Source organism: Poecilia mexicana, unplaced genomic scaffold (genome assembly GCF_051168715.1).
Source record: "Poecilia mexicana isolate PSO_F unplaced genomic scaffold, ASM5116871v1 scaffold_18, whole genome shotgun sequence".
Taxonomy (NCBI): domain Eukaryota; kingdom Metazoa; phylum Chordata; class Actinopteri; order Cyprinodontiformes; family Poeciliidae; genus Poecilia; species Poecilia mexicana.
Genome location: NW_028263387.1, coordinates 28648164 through 28671969, shown reverse-complemented (window position 1 = coordinate 28671969; position 23806 = coordinate 28648164). Strand labels below are relative to the sequence as shown.

Sequence of the window (23806 nt, the reverse complement as noted above, 5' to 3'; positions counted from 1 at the left end):
AATGATCAACCAGTGATCAGCCAATGATCAGCCAGTGATCATCCAATGATCAGCCAATGATCAGCCAATGATCAACCAGTGATCAGCCAATGATCAGCCAGTGATCAACCAGTAATCAGCCAGTGATCATCCAATGATTATCCAATGATCAGCCAATGATCAACCAGTGATCAGCCAACGATCAGCCAGTGATCATCCAATGATCAGCCAATGATCAGCCAATGATCAACCAGTGATCAGCCAATGATCAGCCAGTGATCAGCCAATGATCAGCCAGTGATCATCCAATGATCATCCAATGATCAGCCAGTGATCATCCAATGATCATCCAATGATCAGCCAGTGATCATCCAATGATCAGCCAATGATCAGCCAGTGATCATCCAATGATCAGCCAATGGTCAGCCAATGATCAGCCAATGGGCCACAGACAGTTTGTCAGATGTCCTGCAAACTGAATTCAAGTCCCAGTGAAGACCATAAAGCACGGTGGTTCAAGCATCATGATATGGGATGTTTCTCTTGGTGTTGCTCCTGTTTATCACATACCAGGGATCATGGACCAGTTTGAGTAAAACTGGAAGAAGTCATGTTCCTGTATGTTGAAGAGGAAACGTCCTGGAGATGTTTGTTTCAACAAGACAACGACCCGAACACCCAGCAGGCAGCAAAACCTTCAGACACACAGGAAGTGATGGAGAGGCTCAGCCTCTGGACCTTCATCTGTAGAAAACCTGACATAAAACATGATGTTCATGAGGCAAAACCAAGAAAAACATGGTGCAGCAGAACCTGCTGACCGGCACCAGAAGCTGGTTGACTCCATCCATCCATCCATCCATCCATCCATCCATCCATCCATCCATCCATCCATCCATCCATCCATCCATCCATCCATCCATCCATCCATCCATCCATCCATCCATCCATCCATCCATCCATTCATTCATTCATTAGGTGTGAACGTTTTAGTCACCCGTCTGTCACAAACTGTGTTTATGCAACTAAATATTAGTTTATGATTCTCAGGAGAGATGAAGCTTTCAGCATTTATTAGTTTGTTTTGAGTTTGTAAAGAAATATCAACACTGCTGTTTTTAAACATTGTATTTCTTGACTTCCTGTAAAATATTCTGATATTCAAATAATTTTTCTTTTTGGCTTTGAAATAAAATGTGCAGTGACTCCACTGTATTTGTGTTCATAAAATAACATTTATTTGAAGAATTTTTAGGTTTACTCGCCTTTATAAACACCATTATGAACATAACTGAATATATGTGTGTGTGTGTGTGTGTGCAGGGCAGCAGGCTGTGGTGGGCCCAGTGTGTGTGTGTTGGTGTCTCAGTGTGTGTTACGGCTCTCAGAGTGTGTGTTCTCAGAGGATGGAGAGGAAACGGCGTGTTGTGTGTGACTGACCGCTCAGAGATGCACACCGGATACACACACTCTGGGGCTACATACACACATGGACACACACACCCAGAGGACCCGGAGCCCCTCCCCCTCTCTGGCCCCGCCCACTCTGACCAGGTGCTGATGGGCCTGGAGGAGGCGGAGCCTGAGGAGCTTCCTGTCCAATCAGGAGGGAGAATTAAACACTCCATTGTCATCAGCTACCAGGTAGGAGGCCTCTGATTGGCTGTTTTTATCTAGGAGGTTTCTGATTGGCTGATTTTATCTAGGAGGCCTCTGATTGGTTTTTAGTATAATATTAAAGATAATTTTCTTTTTTTTTTTCATCTGCCAACTCCAGTGTGAACCTGTTCATCTTAGAGCAGGAGATGCCAAATGTAGCGCTGATTTCAGATGCTCTGACTTCCTGTAAAATCAACACAATTTCACATCGTTGATGTGAGGAGCGGCCATATTGTACTGCTAATGGGAGGAGCGGCCATATTGAACTGCTAATGGGAGGAGCGGCCATATTGAAGCATGAAGTCGGCTTTGTAAATGGTAACTGGGTCAGTTGGAGCTGCTCCCAGTTTCCCACTGGGAGATCTGACTTGTGTTCCTAGGATTAGGATTAGGTCATGAGTCAGGCAGAATCTCCCAGTTCCCACTTGAATGCAGCATCATGTCCGTCTGTCTGCACCACTTGTTTCCACTGTGGGATCTCAGAGGTCAGAGGTCATGAACCCCGGCCTCCAGAGACACCAAAGGCTCCACTGGGTTTAACATTTAAATATAATAAATGTTTTCTCTGGGCGATTTAGATTTAGGAAATTATTTTTCTGCCTTTAGTTTTCAAGCTGATTTTTATTTAATGCTAAATGTTCAGAGGCCTCATGTCTAAAACATACAGACAAAAACATGCAGCTCCATATTTTACACACCAGTCACAATGTATAAAAATTAACTTTGTGTCAAAGTTTACATAAATATCCTCAAACTTTTTCCATCCTGTGAAAATGTACAGCAGCCAAACAAACTTTATCTGTGAACAATAATAAACTACAAGGAGTGAAAACTCACATAAATCCACTGATTCAGTTATTAGACCAGGAATCAAACCTGATGATTTTATGATTTTAATATTTTATTGTTTAAACGATGAAACTGAAACATATTTATCCTCAGACAATAACCTGAAAAATAAAGAACAAACTAAAGGAAGGTAAAACTTCACTCTGACGTAAATAATAACTTCCTCAGTTTGTCTCATGAAGATGTAACTCATCGTCTGAAAGCATCTGAGGCTCATTTCATTCTGACTGGAGAGAAAACAGGCTGATCAGCAGACGGAACCACCAGGTTTGGTTCTGATCAGGAGACGATCAGGTCCATCAGCAGCTGATCCAGGTGAGCCGCTACCTGAGGAGCTTTGGCTCTGATGGAGAACATCTGAGGAGGATTGATCACAGATCAGATCCATCTGATGGTCGATCAGCGTTTAGATTCATCCAGACTGATCATCCTGGAGCTCACAGCAGAACTTAGAGCGGTACCACCGGTACCGGTCCAGCTGCAGCCGTCCTCCAGTGGAGCCGCCCGCTTTGTGAAAGCGCCTTATGGACAGAAAGCATCTCTACTCTGGAAATGCAGCTTCTGCTGCTGATTCCTGTCTGCAGAGCAAACGTCCACATTCAGAACCTCTCTGGTCTGTAATCCGGCTGGAGTCTCTGCTGCTGCAGCAGGTTGGGTTAGGGTTAGGGATGGGTTCTGACTGTTGTCTGTGCTTACGGGCCGAACAACAGTTCAGATTACCCACCCTTTTTGGAGTCCTTAGAGGGGGCACTGGAGAGGGGCACTCTCCAGTGCCCCCTCTAAGGACTCCCTTGTTCTACTGGGGGACTTCAATGCTCACGTGGGCAATGACAGTGAGACCTGGAGGGGCGCGGTTGGGAGGAACGCCCCCCCGATCTGAACTCGAGTGGTGTTCTGTTGTTGGACTTCTGTGCTCGTCACGGATTGTCCATCATGAACACCATGTTCAAGCATAAGGGTGTCCATATGTGCACTTGGCACCAGGACACCCTAGGCCGCAGTTTGATGATCGATTTTGTCATCGTTTTATCGAATATGTGGCCGTATGTCTTGGACACTCGGGTGAAGAGAGGTGCGGAGTTGTCCACTGACCACTACCTGGTGCTGAGTTGGCTCTGGTGGTGGGGGAGCAAGCCGGTCAGACCTGGCAGGCCCAAACGTGTAGTGAGTGTCTGCTGGGAACATCTGGCGGAGTCCCCTGTGAGATGGAGATTTAACTCCCATCTCCGGCAGAACTTCGAACACGTTCCGGGGGAGCTGGGGAGCATTGAGTCTGAATGGACCGGCAACCCTCGGACCCGTTGGTGGACACCTTCGGTGAGGGATGCTGTCAAGCTGAAGAAGGAGTCCTATCGGGCCTTTTTGGCCTGTGGGGCTCCAGAAGCAGCCGATAGGTACCGGCAGGCGAAGCGGCATGTGGCTCGGGTGGTCGCTGAGGCAAAAACCCGGGCGTGGGAGGAGTTTGGAGAGGCCCTGGAGAAAGACTTCCTACGGCTTCGAGACGATTCTGGTCCACCATCCGGTGTCTCAGGAGGGGGAAGCAGTGCAGCACCAACACTGTTTATAGTGCGGATGGTGGTGCTGCTGACCTGAACTCGGGACGTTGTGGGCCGGTGGGCGGAATACTACGAAGACCTCCTCAATCCCACCAACATGCCTTCTGTTGAGGAAGCTGAGCCTGGGGACTCTGGGTTGGGTTCTCCAATCTCTGGGGACGAGGTCGCCGAGGTGGTCAAACAGCTCCTCGGTGGCAGGGCCCCTGGGGTGGATGAGATCCGCCCGGAGTTCCTTAAGGCTCTGGATGTTGTAGGGTTGTGTTGGCTCACGCGACTCTGCAATATCGCATGGACATTGGGGACAGTTCCCCTGGATTGGCAGACTGGGGTGGTGGTCCCCCTGTTTAAAAAGGGGGACCACCACCCCAGTGGTGGACCCCTGAATAGACCCATAAAGGTCTATTCAGGGGTCCTGGAGAGGAGGGTCTGTCGGATAGTCGAACCTCGGATTCAGGAAGAGCAGTGTGGTTCTGGTTCTGGTCGCGGAACACTGGACCAGCTCTACACCCTCAGCAGGATCCTGGAGGGTTCTGGGAGTTCGCCCAACCGGTCTACATGTGTTTTGTGGACTTGGAGAAGGCGTTCGACCGTGTCCCCAGGCGGCCTTGTGGAGGATTTTCCATGAGTGTGGGGTACCGGGCCCTTTGATACGGGCTGTCAGGTCTCTGTATGACCGATGTCAGAGTCTGGTCTGCATTACTGGCAGTAAGTCGGGCTTGTTTCTAGTGAGAGTTGGACTCCGCCAAGGCTGCCCTTTGTCACCGGTTCTGTTCATTACTTTCATGGACAGAATCTCTGACCAGCCGAGGTGTTGAGGGAATCCGTTTTGGTGGCCTTAGGATCGCATCTCTGCTTATTACAGATGATGTGGTCCTGTTGGCTTCATCAGGTCGTGATCTGCAGCTCTCACTGGAGCGGTTCGCGGCCGAGTGTGAAGCAGCCGGGATGAGGATCAGTGCCTCCAAATCCGAGGCCATGGTCTTTAGCCGGAAAAGGGTAGAGTGCCTTCTCCAGGTCAGGGGGGTCGTCCTGCCTCAAGTGGAGGAGTTTAAGTATCTGGGGATCTTGTTCACGAATGAGGGAAGAAGGGAGCGGGAGATCGACAGGTGGATTGGGGCAGCATCTGCCATGAAATGGGCGCTGTACCGGTCCGTCGTGGTGAAGAGAGAGCTGAGTCAAAAAGCGAAGCTCTCGATTTACCGGTCGATCTACGTTCCCACCCTCATCTATGGTCATGAGCTTTGGGTCAAGACCGAAAGAACGAGATCCTGGATACAAGCGGCCGAAATGGGTTTCCTCCTCAGGGTGGCTGGGCTCCCTTAGAGAGAGAAGCTCAGTCATCCGGGAGGGACTCAGAGTAGAGCTGCTGCTCCTCCACGTCGAGAGGAGCCAGTTGAGGCTCGGCCATCTGGTCAGGATGCCTCCTGGACGCCACCGTGGTGAGGAGTTCATGTCCCACCAGGAAGAGTGGAAGACCCAGGACACGCTGGAGGGACTGTCTCTCGGCTGGCCTGGAGAACCCTGGCGGTTCCTCCGGAGGAGCTGGAAGAAGTGGCTGGGGAGAGGGAAGTCTGGGCCTCCCTTCTGAAGCTGCTGCCCCTGCGACCAGACCCCGGATAAGCAGAAAAAAATGGATGGATGCGCCTCCATGTGGCTCGGCTTCATACATGCACATTTTTTTGTGTGCTGCACTTCTCTAAGTTTGTCCAGATGTCACATTTCAGTGTGAAAACTGCACACTGAAATGTGCAGTTTCAGTGTGCAGCCTTTTATACATGAGGCTCCAGATCTTTATCTGGTCCAGGTCCAATCAGAACCAGTCATGGTCAGGCCATACCAGACCTCTGATTGGCTATCACTGTGTAGGAGGCTTCTGATTGGTTGTCCCATGAACCCTGTTAACGTCCCATTGCTCCAGTCCCGGTTCTGAACTCAGCGGTCCGGTACTGGTCCAGATGTTCTCCAGTGAATCTGGTACTGCAGTGGAAACACCAGCAGTGTTTATCTGAGAGCTAAACTCCGCCCCTGTCCTCTGATAGGGTACGGTGACGGAGGTGGTCAATGAGGGCGCGGGGCTTTACCTGCTGGACAGGAAAGTCGGGCTTTGCCTGGCCTATCAGCCGCCAGCAAGGAGGAAGCTGAGACCCGGAGATCAGGTGGAGGTGAGTACTGCTGCTGAGCACTGATTGGTCCCTGAGCTCTGATTGGTCCCCGAGCTCTGATTGGTCCCCGAGCTCTGATTGGTCCCCGACCTCTGATTGGTTCCCGACCTCTGATTGGTTCCCGACCTCTGATTGGTCCCTGAGCACTGATTGGTCCCTGAGCTCTGATTGGTCCCCGAGCTCTCATTGGTTCCCGACCTCTGATTGGTTCCCGACCTCTGATTGGTTCCCGACCTCTGATTGGTCCCTGACCTTTAATTGGTCTCTGAGCTCTGATTGGTCCCTAACCATCTGTTTTTCCCTCCAGCTGCATCAGGTCCACTTCCTGTACCGACCGAGCCCTGACTTCCCTCCCAGCATGCTTTGCTGCTGCCTCGGCTCCTCCCTCAGGGTGTCGGCCTTCAGCCGGGTGGGCGGAGCCTCCAAAGAATCCCGTTGCCCTGGAGACGGAGTGTTGCCACGTTTACTGCTGCAGAGCAACAGAGGAGTGGACCAGTACCTTTGGACCTGCAGCCTGGCCTGCCAGCTGGCCCACAGGTGATGGTTCTGGTCTGGACCTGTCCGACCCGCTTTCAGCCTGTCTACAGGGTTCTGGAGGTTCTTCTCTTTTTCTCGGTCTTTGTGTCGGCGCTATGCAGACCTGTTGTCATGGCAACCGACACACCTCCTCCGCTGACCCACAGCAGAGCTTAGTTAAAGTAAAGGAATCAACACCAAAAACCACAAAAACATTTTCCACACAGGAAGTAAAAAACCCAAACAGAACATTTGTCATTTTCAGAATTGATGAAAATATTTTTATCACCAATAAGTGAACACAGCAGTGTTTGGTTAGATCATTTAAACATCTGCTGAGGATCTGTGTGTGTGTTTGTTTGTAATAACTTGTGGGGACCGTTTTTCTGACACATATTATGTTGTGGAGATCCACTGCTCCTTGTGGGACCCGAAGCCTGGGCCCCACAAGGAGAAATGTTGTTTTTGGGTCAGGGGTCAGAGTTAGGACTAAGGTGTAAATTGAGTTTTGATTAGGGATAGGGTTAGGGCGGAGCGAGGGCTGCAGGTGGCGAAGACCAGACCGGCGGAGACCAGCTTGGAGAAGATCAAATGCCTGACTTGGACCATCGGGGCCGAGAAGGGAGGACAGACACCGAGAGAGACAATAGAAAGATACAAACAACGATTGCAATGTTTTAGTCGAAATCAGGATGAGATTTAAGGACCACTGCCTTTTAAAATGAGGTATTTAAGATCTTTAGTTTTTTTGGATGGGTCTATTCAAGTCTGAAGGGAAAACCCGGTGTTTAGTGAATGACTTTCTTCAAGTTAACAGAAATGTTTTTGGGTCTATTTATTTTTCCTGAGGGAGTTTTTTTCATTAGGGTCGGGGTATCCTCCCATAACATTGGAGCAGTGGTCCAAACATGAACAAAGCTAGCTGCAGCAGAAAGGGCCCACTCCCTCTGCAGGGAGAGGACTTCCCTTTGGGCAGGCTTTCCATCATGGCTTACAAAGGGTCAAAGTGCAGACCCCACTTTTGGAAGGTCTTTGGTTAGTCACTAGTTCATCAGTGAACGCTCTAAAACGGTTCAGTTGTGTGTTCATTATTACTTTATCTGTAGCCTAAGGGTCCTTCAATGTGTAGAGAAGGTAGAGAATAAGGAGTCACAAGGAGTAAATGACAACAGAAAAAGGTATTAAAGTTGGCCTCTTTTAATGTGAACGGGATGCTCAACCCTGTTAAAAGGTCTAAAGTATTAGGAAAACTGAGAAGGGAGGGAGTGGCACTGCTGCAGGAGACGGACCTGACAGAGAAGAAACATGAGAAACTAAAGAGAAGAGTTAAAGTATTTTACTCATCTTATAGATCAGGCCGTAGGAGAGGAGTCGCAGTCCTTACATCAGAAAGAAATATATTTGAAAAGCCTTCAGAATAAAAGACAAAGAAGGGACATACATGCTGATTAAGGGGAGATTAGAAGGAGAACATCCTCAACATATATTCCCCCCAGGCTCTGACTGGTTATTACTGGTTATTACTGGTCATTACTGGTTATTACTGGTCATTACTGGTTATTACTGGTCATTACTGGTTATTACTGGTCATTACTGGTTATTACTGGTTATTACTGGTCATTACTGGTTAGTACTGCTCATTACTGGTCATTACTGGTCATTACTGGTTATTACTAGTCATTACTGGTCATTACTGGTCATTATTGGTTATTACTAGTCGTTATTGGTTATTACTAGTCATTACTGGTCACCATCCTGTAGCCCCCCCAGGCTCTGACTGGTTATTACTGGTCATTACTGGTTATTACTGGTTATTACTGGTCACCATCTTGTAGCCCCCTCAGGCTCTGACTGGTCATTTTATAGAATGATGTTTGATTTAATGACAGAAGGCATGTGTGTGTGTGAACCATGTTTTCATAGCCTCATGGGGACCTTTGCATGTCTACAATGTGGGGTTATGGGGACCCACTGCTCCTTGAAGCCTGGTCTCCATGAGGGGAATCGCCATTTTTGGGTTAGTTGTTTGGTTCAAGTGTAAGGTGTGAACTGAATCATGAAATCATGAAACTGAACGCTGTGGCGCCTCGCCTCTGGAATGAGCTACCTTGCACCATTCGATCTCTGGATTGTATAGACACTTTTAGGAAACAACTTAAGACCCACTTTTTTAAACTTGCTTTTTAGCGTAATACTGTGTTATATTGTTTTGTATGTTGCTTTTAATTTATTTATTTTTTACATTTTGTGCAGCACTTTGTGACTCTGGTCTGTGAAAAGCGCTATATAAATAAAGTTTACTTACTTACTTACTGAATTGGTTCGTCTGCAGAAATGAATGGAAGTCAATGGAAAGCCCCCACAAATATAGATGGAGAAAGAGTAACAACTGTGTTTGTGACCCTGTAGCACTAAATTAACCAAAACGTGAAACTGCAGCCCAGCTACATGCTAACGTTGTTAAGCTAACAGAGCTGACCCACTTCCTGTTGTCTGTATAATTAAAACTTTTTCCTGACCTGTGAATCTCTTGGGTCTTTTCTAGCTGTTGTAGTTTTGACAGTAAAATATGGCGTCACTTTTGTTTTCCACAGACTGAACCTGTTTAGAAACACTTAGTGAGAGCAGCAGGCTCAGTGGCGCCACCATGGGCCACATGGTGTCATGGCACCCAATCCAGATCAATGATCAGGAGGAAGGAGCTCCATCACCATCTGATGGGTCATGTGATCATCGTCCTCTGATCAGCTGATCAACTGTCTCCAACATGTCCCACCAACTGTCCCCTGTCCCTCTGTCTCCAGTCTGGTCCCTGCTGAGCCTCTCCATCCTCCTCTTCATCCTCCTCTTCCTCACTGCGTCTGTCTTCTGTCCTGGAAACTATCAGAGACGCTGTGGACACAGAGAGGACGAGGACAGAGAGACATCTACTCTGAGATGTTGGACAGGCCTCACCGCTGTCCTCTGGACCAGGTAGGTGTCCCTCAGAGACACGTCCCACTGTCTGTCTGTCCTCAGTGTCTCTGTCCTCAGTACCAGGTGGACCCGTCCGTCCCTCAGCTCCTCAGTGTCTCAGATGTCCTCCAGTCCCTGCAGTCGTCCTCTCTGCTGCCCCCTGGTGTCCTCATCTCATCTCAGGTCAACTCTGGTCTCTCCTGGTCCTGCAGGATGCTGACCTCTGACCCCAGGAGAGGAGACAGTCTCAGGTAACCTCAGCAGCATCAGGACCATCAGTTGGGAGGGAGCGGGTCAGAACCTGCTTCCCGTTAGGCCCCGCCCCCTTTTAGGGTCTCATGCATAGACATAATATAATAATACGGCGGCCATCTTGGAGCGGTATACCCTCCTACTTTGCTCAATCAAAACAGCAGAAGATGCCTCAGCACTGAGGGATATTGTTGTTCTGGTCGATGGATTATTGATGTGAGGGCTCCACAGACAACATTTCACAAGTAAGATGGACATATTATTGTGTATATATTGTGATTAGAATATTACTTTACTGTATTTATGTCCACCGGCGAGATACCAGCTAATATTAGCTACAGTGCTTGGTGTAATACGGGTTCAGCCCCGCTATGAAGGCTGACTGAGATTCTGTTAATCTAAAAATATTAATTATTCTCTAACATTGACTTAGATTATCTGACACAAGGGCCTATATTAGAAATGAAACAATATAACACATATTATAAAACTTATATTATGTGTTATAACATTCACCGGCAAAGTTTACACAGGTGGTAAAGACTATTATTTATATTCTTTCACTCTGTCAAAGTAAGATACATCCTAAATCTTCCGTTTTTGTTTTGAAAGTTTCCTAAAGACACGATGTGAGGAAGAAGAGGGAGAAATCTATAAAGAGAGACGGATTCACTGCACAACGGATGGATCTCACATCGGATTTTGGACTCAATCAGCTGCTGAATCTCTGAAGCTGGAAAACATACATATATATCTATATATATGTATGTATATACCAGAGATGTGCCGATCAGGTTTTTCCTGCCGATCACCGATACCGATCACATAATTATTATTTATTTATTTTTTAAATCATAAACACTACCGGTTACATTATGTGGAAAAAGGAACCATGAATTCACCTTAATTTAGACAAAAACTTGTTTTTAATAACTTTTTCCAAGAAGAAAACTAAACAAAACAGGCATTGTGCAAATTGTACTGCTATTGATAAAACTATCTTTAACAGACTGATAACATATGAAGGCTCTGAAGAGGCTAAATAATACAAAGAGCCAAATTAAAACCTCTCAACATTGCCAAGAAGTTCAAGTATAAAACTTAACATTCAAAGGCAAAAACAGGATCCATTACAATAAACAATCCAGAGTTACTGAATGAAAACTTCCTGACCGCAGTGAAGTTAGTCTCAAGTTGGATATTCGATATTCGAGCTCCGGGGAGTAAGCGGCGCTTAGCTCAAGGTTGATCCGATTTATGAACGCTACTGTCGGCCAGCGGTTCTCCACCGCTCCCGGCCGCAGCGCCCGAAGGTTGACTTAGGGACTGTCAACAAATTACCGACCCAAACAATCCTGTCAAAGAAACGTTAATAAATGCCTTGAATTGTAACCAACTAACTGTCAGTGCTAATTCATGCTTTTACATGACACACAATATCATCTATTAAATTTTAAAGTCAATATTTTCAATAATTTTAATATTAAATAATATGTTTTCTAAAATCACTTTGAAATAATTCTACTAGTCTGTACAGATGAGGCACAGTCATTTGTTTTCCATTTTAAATAATTTTCAATTTTTTATTAATTTTGTTCATCAAAATTGAGGGTTATTATTCAATAGCTGCCTAGGGGTTGCACCAATTAGTCGACTAGTCGATTCTTTTCTCTGCAATGACTTTTTCTGGGCCAGTCGACTAGTCGCAATCACATGACAAAACATATTTTTCCAACGAAATGAAAGAAGGTGGACTAGGTGAGTTCGTCAGAAAGCTCAAATTGTATAAAAATGTAAATAATTTAACAAAGACAAACTGTAAATTACAACATAGGCTACCGCAATAGGGGCGTTGTGGTAGTTAGCATGGCGCCCTGCATACAGAGACCTTAGCCCGCAGTAGTCAGGAGTCCGACTCCCGTCCTCCATTTGCTGGGCCCATGCCTCTCTCCCCCCGCTGCGCTCTCTCTGTCCCCTTACAGTCAGATTGCAGTGAAATAAACTAGTGCCGAAAATTTCCTTAAAAAAAAGAAAGAAAAGACTACGACAACTGATCAGCGTCACCCGGCGTATTGAAGCTTTTAACCTTCAATACGCTTAAAGAGCGTAAAGATCTTTATAAGATCTTTGAGGATCTGATAGAGGCGATCTCGGCTGCCGTCTGCATGTCGGTCCAGAGAGCCGAACCGAATCAGTCAGCAGAGCCTCCTGCTGCGCCTCGGGTTGAAGAGCAGCTGGAGACTTTGTTGAATTCAACTGTAACCAAACGGGATCCGTTCATAATAAGTTTAGTTTGTGATGTTCCAAAAGCACCATTGTGGTCAGTGTGATAATTTGACTCATATACGAGTAACTATCCAGAGATCATCAGCATCAGCCGGTGTTTGGAAAAAAAAAAAAAAAAAAAAGTCAGACCCGACTTTGTGCAACGAATTTTTCTCCGCTGTTCACGAAGAATGATCTGTTTATTGCTCTTTTAATTCTGCATAATAGACTTAGTAAAAGCAGGAGAAGGGGAGGGGGTGTCAATAATTGCCGTGAAAATAGCTGATAAAGCCTCCAAGTAGTTGTGAAGGGGTTTTGCGCTTACGTCACTATGACGTCACCGCGACTAGTCGACATCGACTCGACTATTATCATGATGTAGTCGACCTTAAAACATATGTAGTCGTTCAACCCTAAGCTGCCAGGTCATGTGACCTATTGACTCAAAATCACTTTGAAATAATTATAATAGTCCTTATAGATGAGGCACAGACATTTGTTTTCCATTTTTAGCCATTTTCCATTATTTATTAATTTTTTTCATCAAAATTGAGGGTTTTTATTCAATAGCTTCCAGGTCTTGTGACTTATTGATTCAAGATAAATCTGAAATTATTACTACTCTGTATAGATGAGGCACAGTCATTTATATTCGATTTGAGTCCTTTTTATATTTTGTAGGTATTTTTATATTAGCTTCTGTGTCATCAATCAATCAATGCAATTTTATTTGTACAGCACATTTCAGCAGCAAGGCATTTCAAAGTGCTTTATATAATAAAAACATGAAAACAGAGTCATGCAACATAGAATCAACAATCAAAACATTACATTAAGTTAAGAGCTGTCATTAAATTAGTAATTGATTACGTTTCAAATACAACTCTAACCAGGTTTTTAGTCGAGATTTAAAGGCTCTCAGTGTTTCAGCTGTTTTACAGTTTTCTGGAAGTTTGTTCCAAATTTGTGGTGCATAGAAGCTGAATGCTGCTTCTCCTCGTTTGGTTCTGGTTCTGGATGCAGAGCAGAACCAGAAGATCTGAGGGGTCTGGAAGATTGATACAACAGCAGATCTTTAGTGTATTGTGGTACTAAACTGTTCAGTGATTTATAAACTAACAACAGTATTTTTCTATTCTATTCTATGAGCTACAGGGAGTCAGTGTAGGGACTTTAATACTGGTGTTATGTGAGAACGAGGGCAAGAGTTCTCACTAAACTGACCCAATTACTCGAAATCAGTGTAAATTTGTTTTAGTAGACTGGAGCAATGAGGTACGCTCATTTTTAATTCATTTTGACCCTTTTTATTATTTTTTAGGCAATTTTATATTTAAAATATATTTCCTATTTTCTCTTCACCTCCATAGGCTGCCACCTTATCATGATGAAAGGGTTTGAGTGTTGAAGTGACTCTAGGAGTTATGCTGTCAGGGGTTTCATGCCCCTTGTAGGGTCACCCAATGCTAGAGGTGATGAACCAGACAAAGAGCAGCCCAAGACCCTTTATGAAGAGCACAATCAATGGATACAGTGTCCCCTCACCTGGACGCAGGTCACCAGGGCTCCATCCTGGAGCCGAGCCTGGAGTTGGTGCTCCGTGGCAGCATCTGGTGCCAAAACACATGGAGTCTGGCCAGGCTCAGCCCACAGTGGATTCACCTTCCTATGGGCTCACCAACTGTGGGCCAAAAGGGCTGGGTGCAATGTGGGATGTTAGAAGGCCGAGGGAGGGGACCTTGGCCATCTGACCCTGGGTGGTAGACTTTTCATGGGCATCACCTCTCTGGTGGGAGCCTGAGCTGGTGTGTGAGGTTGAGAGGTTCTGACTAGAAATAGTCTCATCTCATCGCATGACCCGAGATGAGAGCCATGCGCTAATTAATGGAACATTAATAAACAATCTGATATGTAGTGAGATAATGTAATGTTTCAGTTGTTGGCTGTGTTTCTATGACTTTGTATTTTTGTGTTTTTATGGTGTAAAGCTCTTTGAAATGCCTTGTTGTTGAAATGTGATATATAAATAAAATTTGATTAGATTTTTGGATTTGGGTGTTTTCTGTCCGAGGCCACGTTCTGCACAACCGGGGTTCTGAAGGGATCCATTTTGGTGGCCTTGGGATCACACCTCTGCTTTTGGCAGATGATTTGGCCCTACTGGCTTCATCGGGTCGTGATCTACAGCTTTACTGGAGCAGTATGCAGATGAGGAGGATCAGTACCTCCAGATCCAAGGCCATGGTCATGGAAAAGGGTAGAGCGCCTTATTTGGGTCAGGGAAGATTGTCCTGACCCAAGTGGAGGAGTTTAAGCATCTTAGGATCTTGTTCACTGTTGGAGTTCATTCATTTCTGTCTCTGTTCACCACCCATGTCCGTTAACCAGTTTCAGGACCCGACCAGAACCACTCATCATAAATGACCTTGAGAAATAATGAGATTTGGTTATATATAAAAACAAACTTTAATGCTAAAAGATGATCAAATTCCACAAGCCATACTTATCATCCAAATGGAACATCATGCTTCTTATGTTACATTCACCGTCCAGCGTTGGGCCAATGAGGCAAAGATTGTAGCAAGTTTGTCTGCAACCCGACTGCAGACAAGGGGAAGATGATTGATTGATTTTTCTTCAATAGCTTATGGGTCATAAGACCCATAAGTTAATTGGGTCTTATTAACTCAAAATCAATGTGAAATTATTCCACTAGACAGTATAGGTGGCGCAAACTCATTTTTATTCCTTTTCAGTCGGTCACATGAAATTTAAGATATTAAACACCAATCATATTTTTTAATTTGTAAATTAAAATGATGTAAAAAATGAATAAAGATCTAAAATGGGGAAAAATGAGGGTGCCTCATCTCTAATGATTAGTACAACAATTTCAAAGTAGTTTTGAATCAATAGAACACATGTCTTGGAAGCTATTGCAAAAACATGCTAAATTTTGACAAATGAAATTGCTAAAACATAAAAAAAATGTTAAAATAGGAAACAAATGACTGTGCCTCATCTATACAGGATAAAAGAACAATTTCACACTGGTTCTGGGTCAGTAGGTCACAATACCTGGAAGCTATTGAATTAAAATCCTAAATATTGACAAAACAAATTGCTAAAAAATAAAAAAAATGTTAAAATGGAAAATAAATGTCTGTGCCTCATCTATAGGTACTAGTATAATTATTTCAAAGTGATTTTGAGTCAATAGGTCACATGACCTGGAAGCTGTTGAATAAAAACCCTCAATTTTGGCAAAAATAAAATTCTTTAAAAATTGAAAATTATTTAAAATGGAAAACAAATGACTGTGCCTCATCTAAAGAGACTAGTATAATAATTTCAAAGTGATTTTGAATCATGTCACATGACCTGGAAGCTATTGAAGAAAACATATTATTTAATATTAAAATTATTGAAAATATTGACTTTAAAATTTAATAGATGATATTGTGTGTCATGTAAAAGCATGAATTAGCACTGACAGTTAGTTGGTTACAATTCAAGGCATTTATTAACATTTCTTTGACAGGAATGTTAGGTTCGGTAATTTGTTGACAGTCCCTAAGTCAACCTTCGGGCGCTGCGGCCGGGAGCGGTGGAGAACCGCTGGCCGACAGTAGCGTTCATAAATCGGATCAACCTTGAGCTAAGCGCCGCTTACTCCGCGGAGCTCGAATATCGAATATCCAACTTGAAACTAACTTCACTGCGGTAACTTCCTGATAGCATTGTGGCTAGCTGATTACTGCTAGCTCTGATTGGCTGTTTCTGACTGAGCGGAGTGATTATGCAGATCAGGGAGGAGATCGATTATTTTTTCAGAGATTATCTGTCTCATGTTAGGACAGCGAAAGTTTTAATACGTATGTAAAATGTATTTTTTAAGTTAGATGCTGCAGCTTTAAGCAGGTTCGGTGTGAGAGTCACTACCAGGTGGAGCAGAAGCGAAGCTCCGTCTGTCAGATATTACTACCTGTAGCGTAGCAGCGGTTCAACAGGAGAGCAGAACCAGCGTCTGACATCGCAGCTCGAAGACTTAAATAATTTTCCAGGTTATTTGTTTAGCTTTCTGACCGTCATGCTAATCCAGGTGAGTGTTTGTAGCTGTGCGCTGCTTTACCTGCTGTCTGATCCTCCGTATGTCTTTTTACTGCAGTGAGCCTCGATGTAGCCAAACTCCGTCAAGTATGGCTTTGTTTTTATGTCGTATTAGATTCGTTGTGTTGATGCATTTTGACCTGCTTTCCGCCGCAACACGCAAACTTCCCCATTCACTCAGTGGTTATAGTTCCACATCGCTTAGGATTTGTTGCTGCGCGTTTGCGCAGAGTGAAGAAAAGAAGAGACCAGCTGCACAGGCAGGCTGGAAATGAGATGATTGGTATCGGCAACAAGAGCCAATGATCGCCGATCACCGATCATACACTTTTTAACGGAAATCGGCCCGATTATGATCGGTGACCGATCGATCGGCACACCTCTGTTATTTACATTCATATAAACATGTATATATAATTCAGTATTAATCTTTATTTATTAGTGTTTGTATAGTTATATAAAATATGTATTGATATTACTAAATAATGTATTAAATAAACTATGAACGGCTGTGTGCTTTGTAATATGCTCTTCATACATCGATATCAGAATATTCCATTCCTCTTCTATTGTTATAGCCACTAAGCATATTTAAATATGATGAACTATGTATTAAAAACATACTTAAAAAATACAATTGTTTATAAATGTAGCTTTGATAGATGTTTGAATATGGTTTACAGTAACAAAGTGTGTTATGATCGATTAAATCCGCTGATACGTCATTGTGCTGCTAAACACATAACGCTGAGTGGAGTGGAGGACCGCTCCAAGATGGCCGCCCTAAATCTCGTCAGCGACAATAGGCGAGAGCGGTGCATGATGGTCTATCCTTATATTATGTCTATCATCTCATGTTGTCCTCCCTGTTAGGCCCCGCCCCCTTTTAGTGTCTCATGTTGTCCTTCCCGTTAGGCTCCGCCCCCTTTTAGTGTCTCATGTTGTCCTTCCCGTTAGGCTCCGCCCCCTCCTGCTGGTCGGCGTCCTCCAGCTCCCGTCTGAAAGGTCAGAGTTCACACAGAGCCTGGAGCTCAGAGATGCTACAGCCTCTGTGAGCTGCGTCATCACAGAAACCACAGAGGAGGAGGATGGAGGTCAGAGGTCGGTCTTCAACACCGCCTGGATCGGTAGGAACACACACACACACACACATACACCATCAGGTCTTCAGGTCCAGATCAGCATCTCTAACTGGACCCAGTTTGGTTTAACCATCTGATTTACTGGGTCATAAACCCAACCTGAGTTCGTTCGTTAATTCATTCATTCATCAGATTCTTTAACACGATGAGGTGAAAAACCACCAGCAGAGTTCAGAATAAACCCAGTTTTATTCACTGAGGTCATTAAATCAGACCAGATTATTAATCCTGTCATAATAATTAATCTGTCAGATTATCAGCTGGTCGGTTCATCGACCCTCTGATGGAGATGAAGATAAAACCTGTGGAGCGTCTTCCTCATCAGACACAGAAACATTTTACTGTTTATTAACGAGCTAACTGATGATGATGATGATGATGATGATGAGCTGCTGAGTGAATCCAACCACCATGGAGGTTCTGGTCCAGAACCAAGCCTTTGGTCCTCACAGTGTGTGTGTGTGTGGGTGTTTCAGGCAGCCTGGTGTGTGTGCGGAGCTTCACCATGGTAACGGAGCGGTTCCTCCAATCAGAGTTCCCGTCTTGCCGACACCTGGACCAGAACCGCTCCATCTCCAACAGAACCTGCAGGTACTGGAACCGGCTGGTTCTGACCCGGTTCCTGTCTGGTACCAGAACCAGCAGGGGGCCCTACTGAGCATGCTCAGAGGGGATCTGACCACCAGCCTCCATCAGGTGTTTCTGACTCCACCTGTTTTCTACAGAGTTTACCTGCAGTTCTCTCTGGACCACCTGGTCATTCTGAGCCCCTCTGTTGCCATGGCAACACACCTGAGGATTAGGGGGGCGGAGCCAGGAAGTGACGACCAGCAGAGGAACCACAGAGAGGAAGAGGAGGATGATGATGATGAAGGCTCATGTCTGAAGAAAAGGCGATGTGATGAAGAGCTCTCCTCCGTTGCCATGGTAACAGCTCCTGAGGGCGGGGCCTCCCAGCCCTGTGTTTCTATGGTGATTAGGGTGGAGTCTAAAGGAGGCGTGGCCTGGAGAAATGCAGTGATTGGTGGGAGCAGTGAGGGGGCGGGGCTTCAGCTGGGCTTCTCTGCTACGGCTCTGCTGATTGGTCCAGTGGTCCGCTGGGGGCGGGACCCAAAGAACCAGCCAATGATGGAGAAGGAGGTGAAGCCAGAAAGGGAGGAGAAGGTGAGGAGGAGAAATGTAGGAGAAATGTCAGACTGTTATCTGGAGAGAGAGGAAGTTACCTGATGGTTACCTGGACGATCACCAGGTGTTCACCTGATGTCACCCTCACCGTGTCTCCAGGTGCTGCTGCAGTTGTCAGGTGTTTCCTCTCGATGGTTTCCTCTCCTCCAGCCTGGATCCATCTACAGACTCACAGCACCAAACACTCAGGTAAAACACCTTGATGATGTCACTGATGGATGGTTACCTCTGGACTGGGTCCACTGGTTACCTGGTTCTGGAGCTCTTCATGTTTTATAGGGCTGTTGTAAACGAATATTTTAGTTATCGAGTAATCTATTGATTATTCTTACGATTAATCGGATAAAAAATCTGACAGAACGATCGTAAGATGGGGACAGGTAGACCAGGGTACGAAGGTAAGACCTGGGGACCAATACGGGATATTTATGGTTCCACTCAGAAGCTCATCTACCAGCCATGTTCCACCTCCCGTGTGTTCAGACCGGGATGATATGACATTAATTTCCCGGTTCGTCCTAAAGCTGCTCTTCCACTGTCAGCATCAGCCGCCCGCCGTGTTCAGTCTCTACCTGTAGAAATCCTCCTCAGCTTCTTCCCGCCGTTCGCTTCCAGCTCCGGAGCAGAAAGGCTGCCGGACTCCCGGATCGCTCCGGTCATCTTAAGGATGTTTATTGGTTCCCCGAAAACGATGAAAACCTGGAATTATCACTAATCAATAAAATCCCGACGGGCCGAACTTGAAGACTGGACGTTATGCCGCTAACACTTAGCTTTCGTCAACAACTTCAAGGAATCGTTTCAGCCCTAGTTTTTATTGACTATGTAGTTTTTATTCATACTTTCTGACTGAACTCACCTGGTCCAGGTCGTCTCCCTGAGACCAGGCCTGTCCTGACAGGTAGCTGCTTCCTGTCCCCCTGCAGCTGATTGGTTCTCTGTGTGTCCAACAGGATCCCAGCGTTCTGATTGGCTGCAGTGTTGCTGGGCAGAAGGGGGTGGAGCTTCATGCTGACTCCTCCCTCCAGGTGCGACCTGATTGGAGGTTCCACACTCTGACCCGCCCCCTGCTGCTGCCGCACACCTGGACTCAGGTAACCTGGTTCTGGTTCTGTTCAGACCCGTTCCAGGGGAATGTAGCTGGGGCAAAATGGCTGATTACTGAGGGGGAGGGAGGAGGGTTTATTTAATTTAATAAAAATAGATTTTAAAAAGTTTACAACACTGAGAGAGATTATTTTTTATGTTAGGATATAGTGAAAGTTTTTATTTGATCAAAGTCTTTTTATTGTTTTACTGAGACACACATAACAGAAATCCCCCCTCCTCCCCCCCATACTGGACCTGTTACCCCAAAATGAATCCACCTTGTATTCGCACATCAGTCGATGCAGGTTTGTGCATAAATGAAAGAGCCAATATTTGACCTTTACACAAATTTATCTGCTGAGATTCTTTCTACATAAGATATAAATGGCTGCCAGATATCCAATAATTAGTTTATAGATCCTTTAACTGAATATCTGATTTCCTCCAAATGAATGTCAGACATAACCTCTCTAACCCTTAACTCATATCCTGGAGGATGTGGATCCATCAATGAGTCTTAGAGAGCAGGAAGCTAACAGTGAATGTTTGCTGAAGCCTCTGCTGGAGCCAAACCAAACAGCTGAGTGGTGATGGATCAACAGTTTGTCCAGATATTGATGAGAAACTATCAGATATTTTGCCAATATCCATGCAGCTTTGCACCAGAATGTGTAAAAATGTGGCTGAAGTTTGTTTTCAACCATCACATGTCGGATCCAGGTCCTTTCTGAACTTCCAGTCTGTCCTTGGACCGATGCAGACGATGTTCTACCTTGAGCTGAACTATAACATGTTCCTGACATGGAGGACCAATAAATATTTAGAACATTTTTGGCCAAACTGTGTCTGATTCCTCCAAGTCCCAGAATCTGAACTGGTGTCATTGTATGAACTGAGCAGAATAAACTCCTCACAGAGCGTTTTGTGACAGACTTACACACAGACCCTCATCTAAAAGAGAAGCAGGAGGTCAGAGAGGAAAACACCCAGAGATTATGGGGGATTTTCTGTCATAATCCAACAGCAACAACAGCACATGCAGTTAGAAAGCAGGATTTCATGTCTTTTGTTCTCAAAACTTGTAACAGTTGCACTCAAAACTTCTCGCTTACAAAACATGGAACTGCCTTAGTCGCCTAGCAACCTCTCACCCAATAGAAAGAAAGCGTTGTGCTGGGTGCGTTTGTTTCCTCCACCTGGTCTGCCTGTGTGGCTGCTATCGATTGTAGCAGAAGCCTCAGGACTGCTGGTTGTTGTTGTTCATATCGACGGACTGTTGATCTTGGAGGACAACATTTCACAGTCAGATGGACATATTAATGTTTATACTTTATGAATAACATATTAATAAACTGTATTTATGTCCACGGCGAGATGCCAGCTAATATTAGCTGTAGCGCTCGGTGTAGCACCTGGTTCAGCTATTTACAAAATCTGGGTTAGACTTCATAGTGGAGGCTGAACCTGGTATTACATCAGAGATCTCATGTTAATAATCTGTCAAAATGAACAGAAATATAATCCTGTCTCCTCCTGCTGAACTATTTATTTGGCTAAAAAACCATTTTGGTCTTTCTGTGGAATGACGAGTGGTCACTGTGGTCACTGTGGTCACTGCCCACTGTGGTCACTGTGGTCACTGCCCACTGTGGTCACTGTGGTCACTGCCCACTGTGGTCACTGTGGTCACTGCCCACTGTGGTCACTGTGGTCACTGCCCACTGTGGTCACTGTGGTCACTGTGGTCACTGTGGTCACTGCCCACTGTGGTCACTGTGGTCACTGCCCACTGTGGTCACTGTGGTCACTGTGGTCACTGTGGTCACTGCCCACTGTGGGCTCCACTGGTTCAGTGTTTTCATCCTCTGAACGTTTGTCACTGCTGGTGCTGAAGTGGCAAAGACGTTATCATGTTAGAAAATCTCAGCACTTCTTTATAATTCTCCAGATTTATTTATAGCAACGTCTGGGATCATGAGCGCCCCCTGGCATCAGGCAAGATAACTGCCTCAATCTGTTCTCTGCTGTTTCTGATCGCTACTCAGCACAAAACACAATACACACACAGCTGGTGACAAAACACACTGTACATTATATACATGAGCGAAATTATGGAAAATCAGTTCAGACATTAAATGTTTTTAACCATTTTATTGCTGGTGTACAGGCAGGAGGAGCATCGAACAGCAGTTAGCGTAGTTAGTGATTTTGAAGAAAAATCATCAGAATTGGTTAAGCTAAATGAAAACTAAATACTTTATAGTATAAACCACATGGTGAAAATAGCAATATAAATGATTTTATCATTATGTATAATTTTTCCATGATGACAGATGAGGCTCTGCCTCATCACTGGTCTGTGAAATATCACTACCAGTAGCTGAGGTCCAACAGTGAGAGCAGAACCAGCAGCTTATCCCTCCAGCTTGATGACTTAAATTATGTTTCTGGTTATTTGTTGCTTCTGACTGTGATTCTGTTCTGGGTGAATATTATGAATATTAGTATCTGTGCTGCTTTACCTGCTGTCTGCATCCAGATGTCTTTTCTCCTGCATTGAGCCTCCATGCAGAGAAACTCCTCAAACTCTTGTTTGCTCCGTCATATGAACATATTAGATTTGTTGTTTATGGATTTTGACCTTCACACAGGGCGTTGTAGTTTCACACCACATCGGTTAGGATTGGCTGCTGCACAGTGAGAAGGAAAGAGACCAGCTGCACACTGGCTTCTGCAGGCATTAGTGATCGATTTTGGTGATCGGCATCAAGACACAGTGAGAGTTTGGGTTAACTGCTTTCTGTGGACATCAGATTATTTATTTTCAGTAAAAGTCAGGTGAAATAATTCCTCAAAGGATCCAAGACTGAGACGAGATGAGGAGTTTGTTTTGCTCACAAGTGAAAGAGTTTCTGAGCCAGCAGAGGGAAATGCTTCAACTACAACAGGACAATTTGAAAGGCTTCGTTCAAATCATTCTGGACAAACATCAGACTGGACGAGGTGACAGGAGAAGGGCAGGACATTAAATCCAGCCAGAGATTTACACAGAAAGTCGTGGATGACGTCAAAGCAGAAAGTGTTGAGCACAGCGAATGAGGTAACTCGCTGCAGTCAGACGTATTTAAAGTTTGTAACAGCCTGTTGGCAATCACTGATAAGATGGAGGAGCTGGAGGGACAATCAAGGAGAAACAATCTAGTTATCGACGGAGTTACTGAGTCGCCAAACGAGGCTTGGGCTGAGATGGAGGACAAAGTGAAGACGGTCTGAAAAGGTAAACCTGCGACATGAGATCGAGACGTGGAGCTCACTGCACTGGGAAACCCAGAGGAAACAGACACAGGTGGATCGTCGTCAAACTCCTGAGGTACAAGGACAGATCATCTATTCTGCAGCACATTTAAGGAATCCAAAATCTACATTAACGAGGACTTCAGAGATGCTGAAAGGGCAGAACTGATGCAGGACTTAAAGCATCACGTCAAGGAAGGACGTCGCTTTTCTCCGTTATAAGTTGATCATCCGTCCCCGATCAAGTTCCCCAAAATCACCCAGAGACGTTTGAAGGACAACCAGGTTTGTGGTCTGTGATTATTAGCCAGATGTACAAACATCACCATGACAACTGGCACAGCTGGATGGAAAAAGCTGCTGTGGGTCGCTGATTATGAGGATGTGGAACCGACGACTGTCATCAGCAAGATGTGGAAAATGATATTGATCCTGATGACATTTTTACTGTTACAGTGACGACCAGCAGCAGTAAAACTGAACATTTATTCAATAATTCACTTTAATAGTAGAAGCTGGTATGCAAATTTCTGCAACATCAAACAGAAGCTCCAGCAAATCACAGACCTTTAATATCATTATCAGAAACGAGGCTCAACAGTGAAAAAGACTTTGGTTATGAAATGGTTTGTAAAAACAGAGGAAACTAAAATGGAGGTGATGTAGCTGTTTTTGTGGATAAGAACTTTAATTATAAGACGACAGAAACAATGTCAGCTGTCATTATGATGGTTTTAATGTGTGACTAGAAATGGACAGAAAGAATAATATTTTTATGATTTATAGATCAAAT

At 44.9% G+C, this 23806-nt stretch overlaps 1 protein-coding gene across 9 annotated transcripts in view; it reads left to right on the top strand.

Annotated features, from left to right (window-relative positions):
• Positions 1-23806, top strand: part of ctc1 (CTS telomere maintenance complex component 1) — a 67104-nt gene that overhangs the window by 19302 nt on the left and 23996 nt on the right. For 3 of the 9 annotated variants that reach the window (XM_088015566.1, XM_088015560.1, XM_088015557.1), the window contains exons 7-15: positions 1303-1623; positions 6083-6205; positions 6513-6742; positions 9526-9927; positions 17261-17430; positions 17922-18036; positions 18171-18609; positions 18730-18819; positions 19584-19724. In XM_088015566.1, coding sequence (XP_087871692.1) covers positions 1303-1623; positions 6083-6205; positions 6513-6742; positions 9526-9927; positions 17261-17430; positions 17922-18036; positions 18171-18609; positions 18730-18819; positions 19584-19724 — 2031 coding nt within the window. The remainder of the gene's footprint in view (positions 1-1302; positions 1624-6082; positions 6206-6512; positions 6743-9525; positions 9928-17260; positions 17431-17921; positions 18037-18170; positions 18610-18729; positions 18820-19583; positions 19725-23806) is intronic. The other 6 variants (XM_088015561.1, XM_088015559.1, XM_088015562.1 and 3 more) reach the window with 4 other exon arrangements.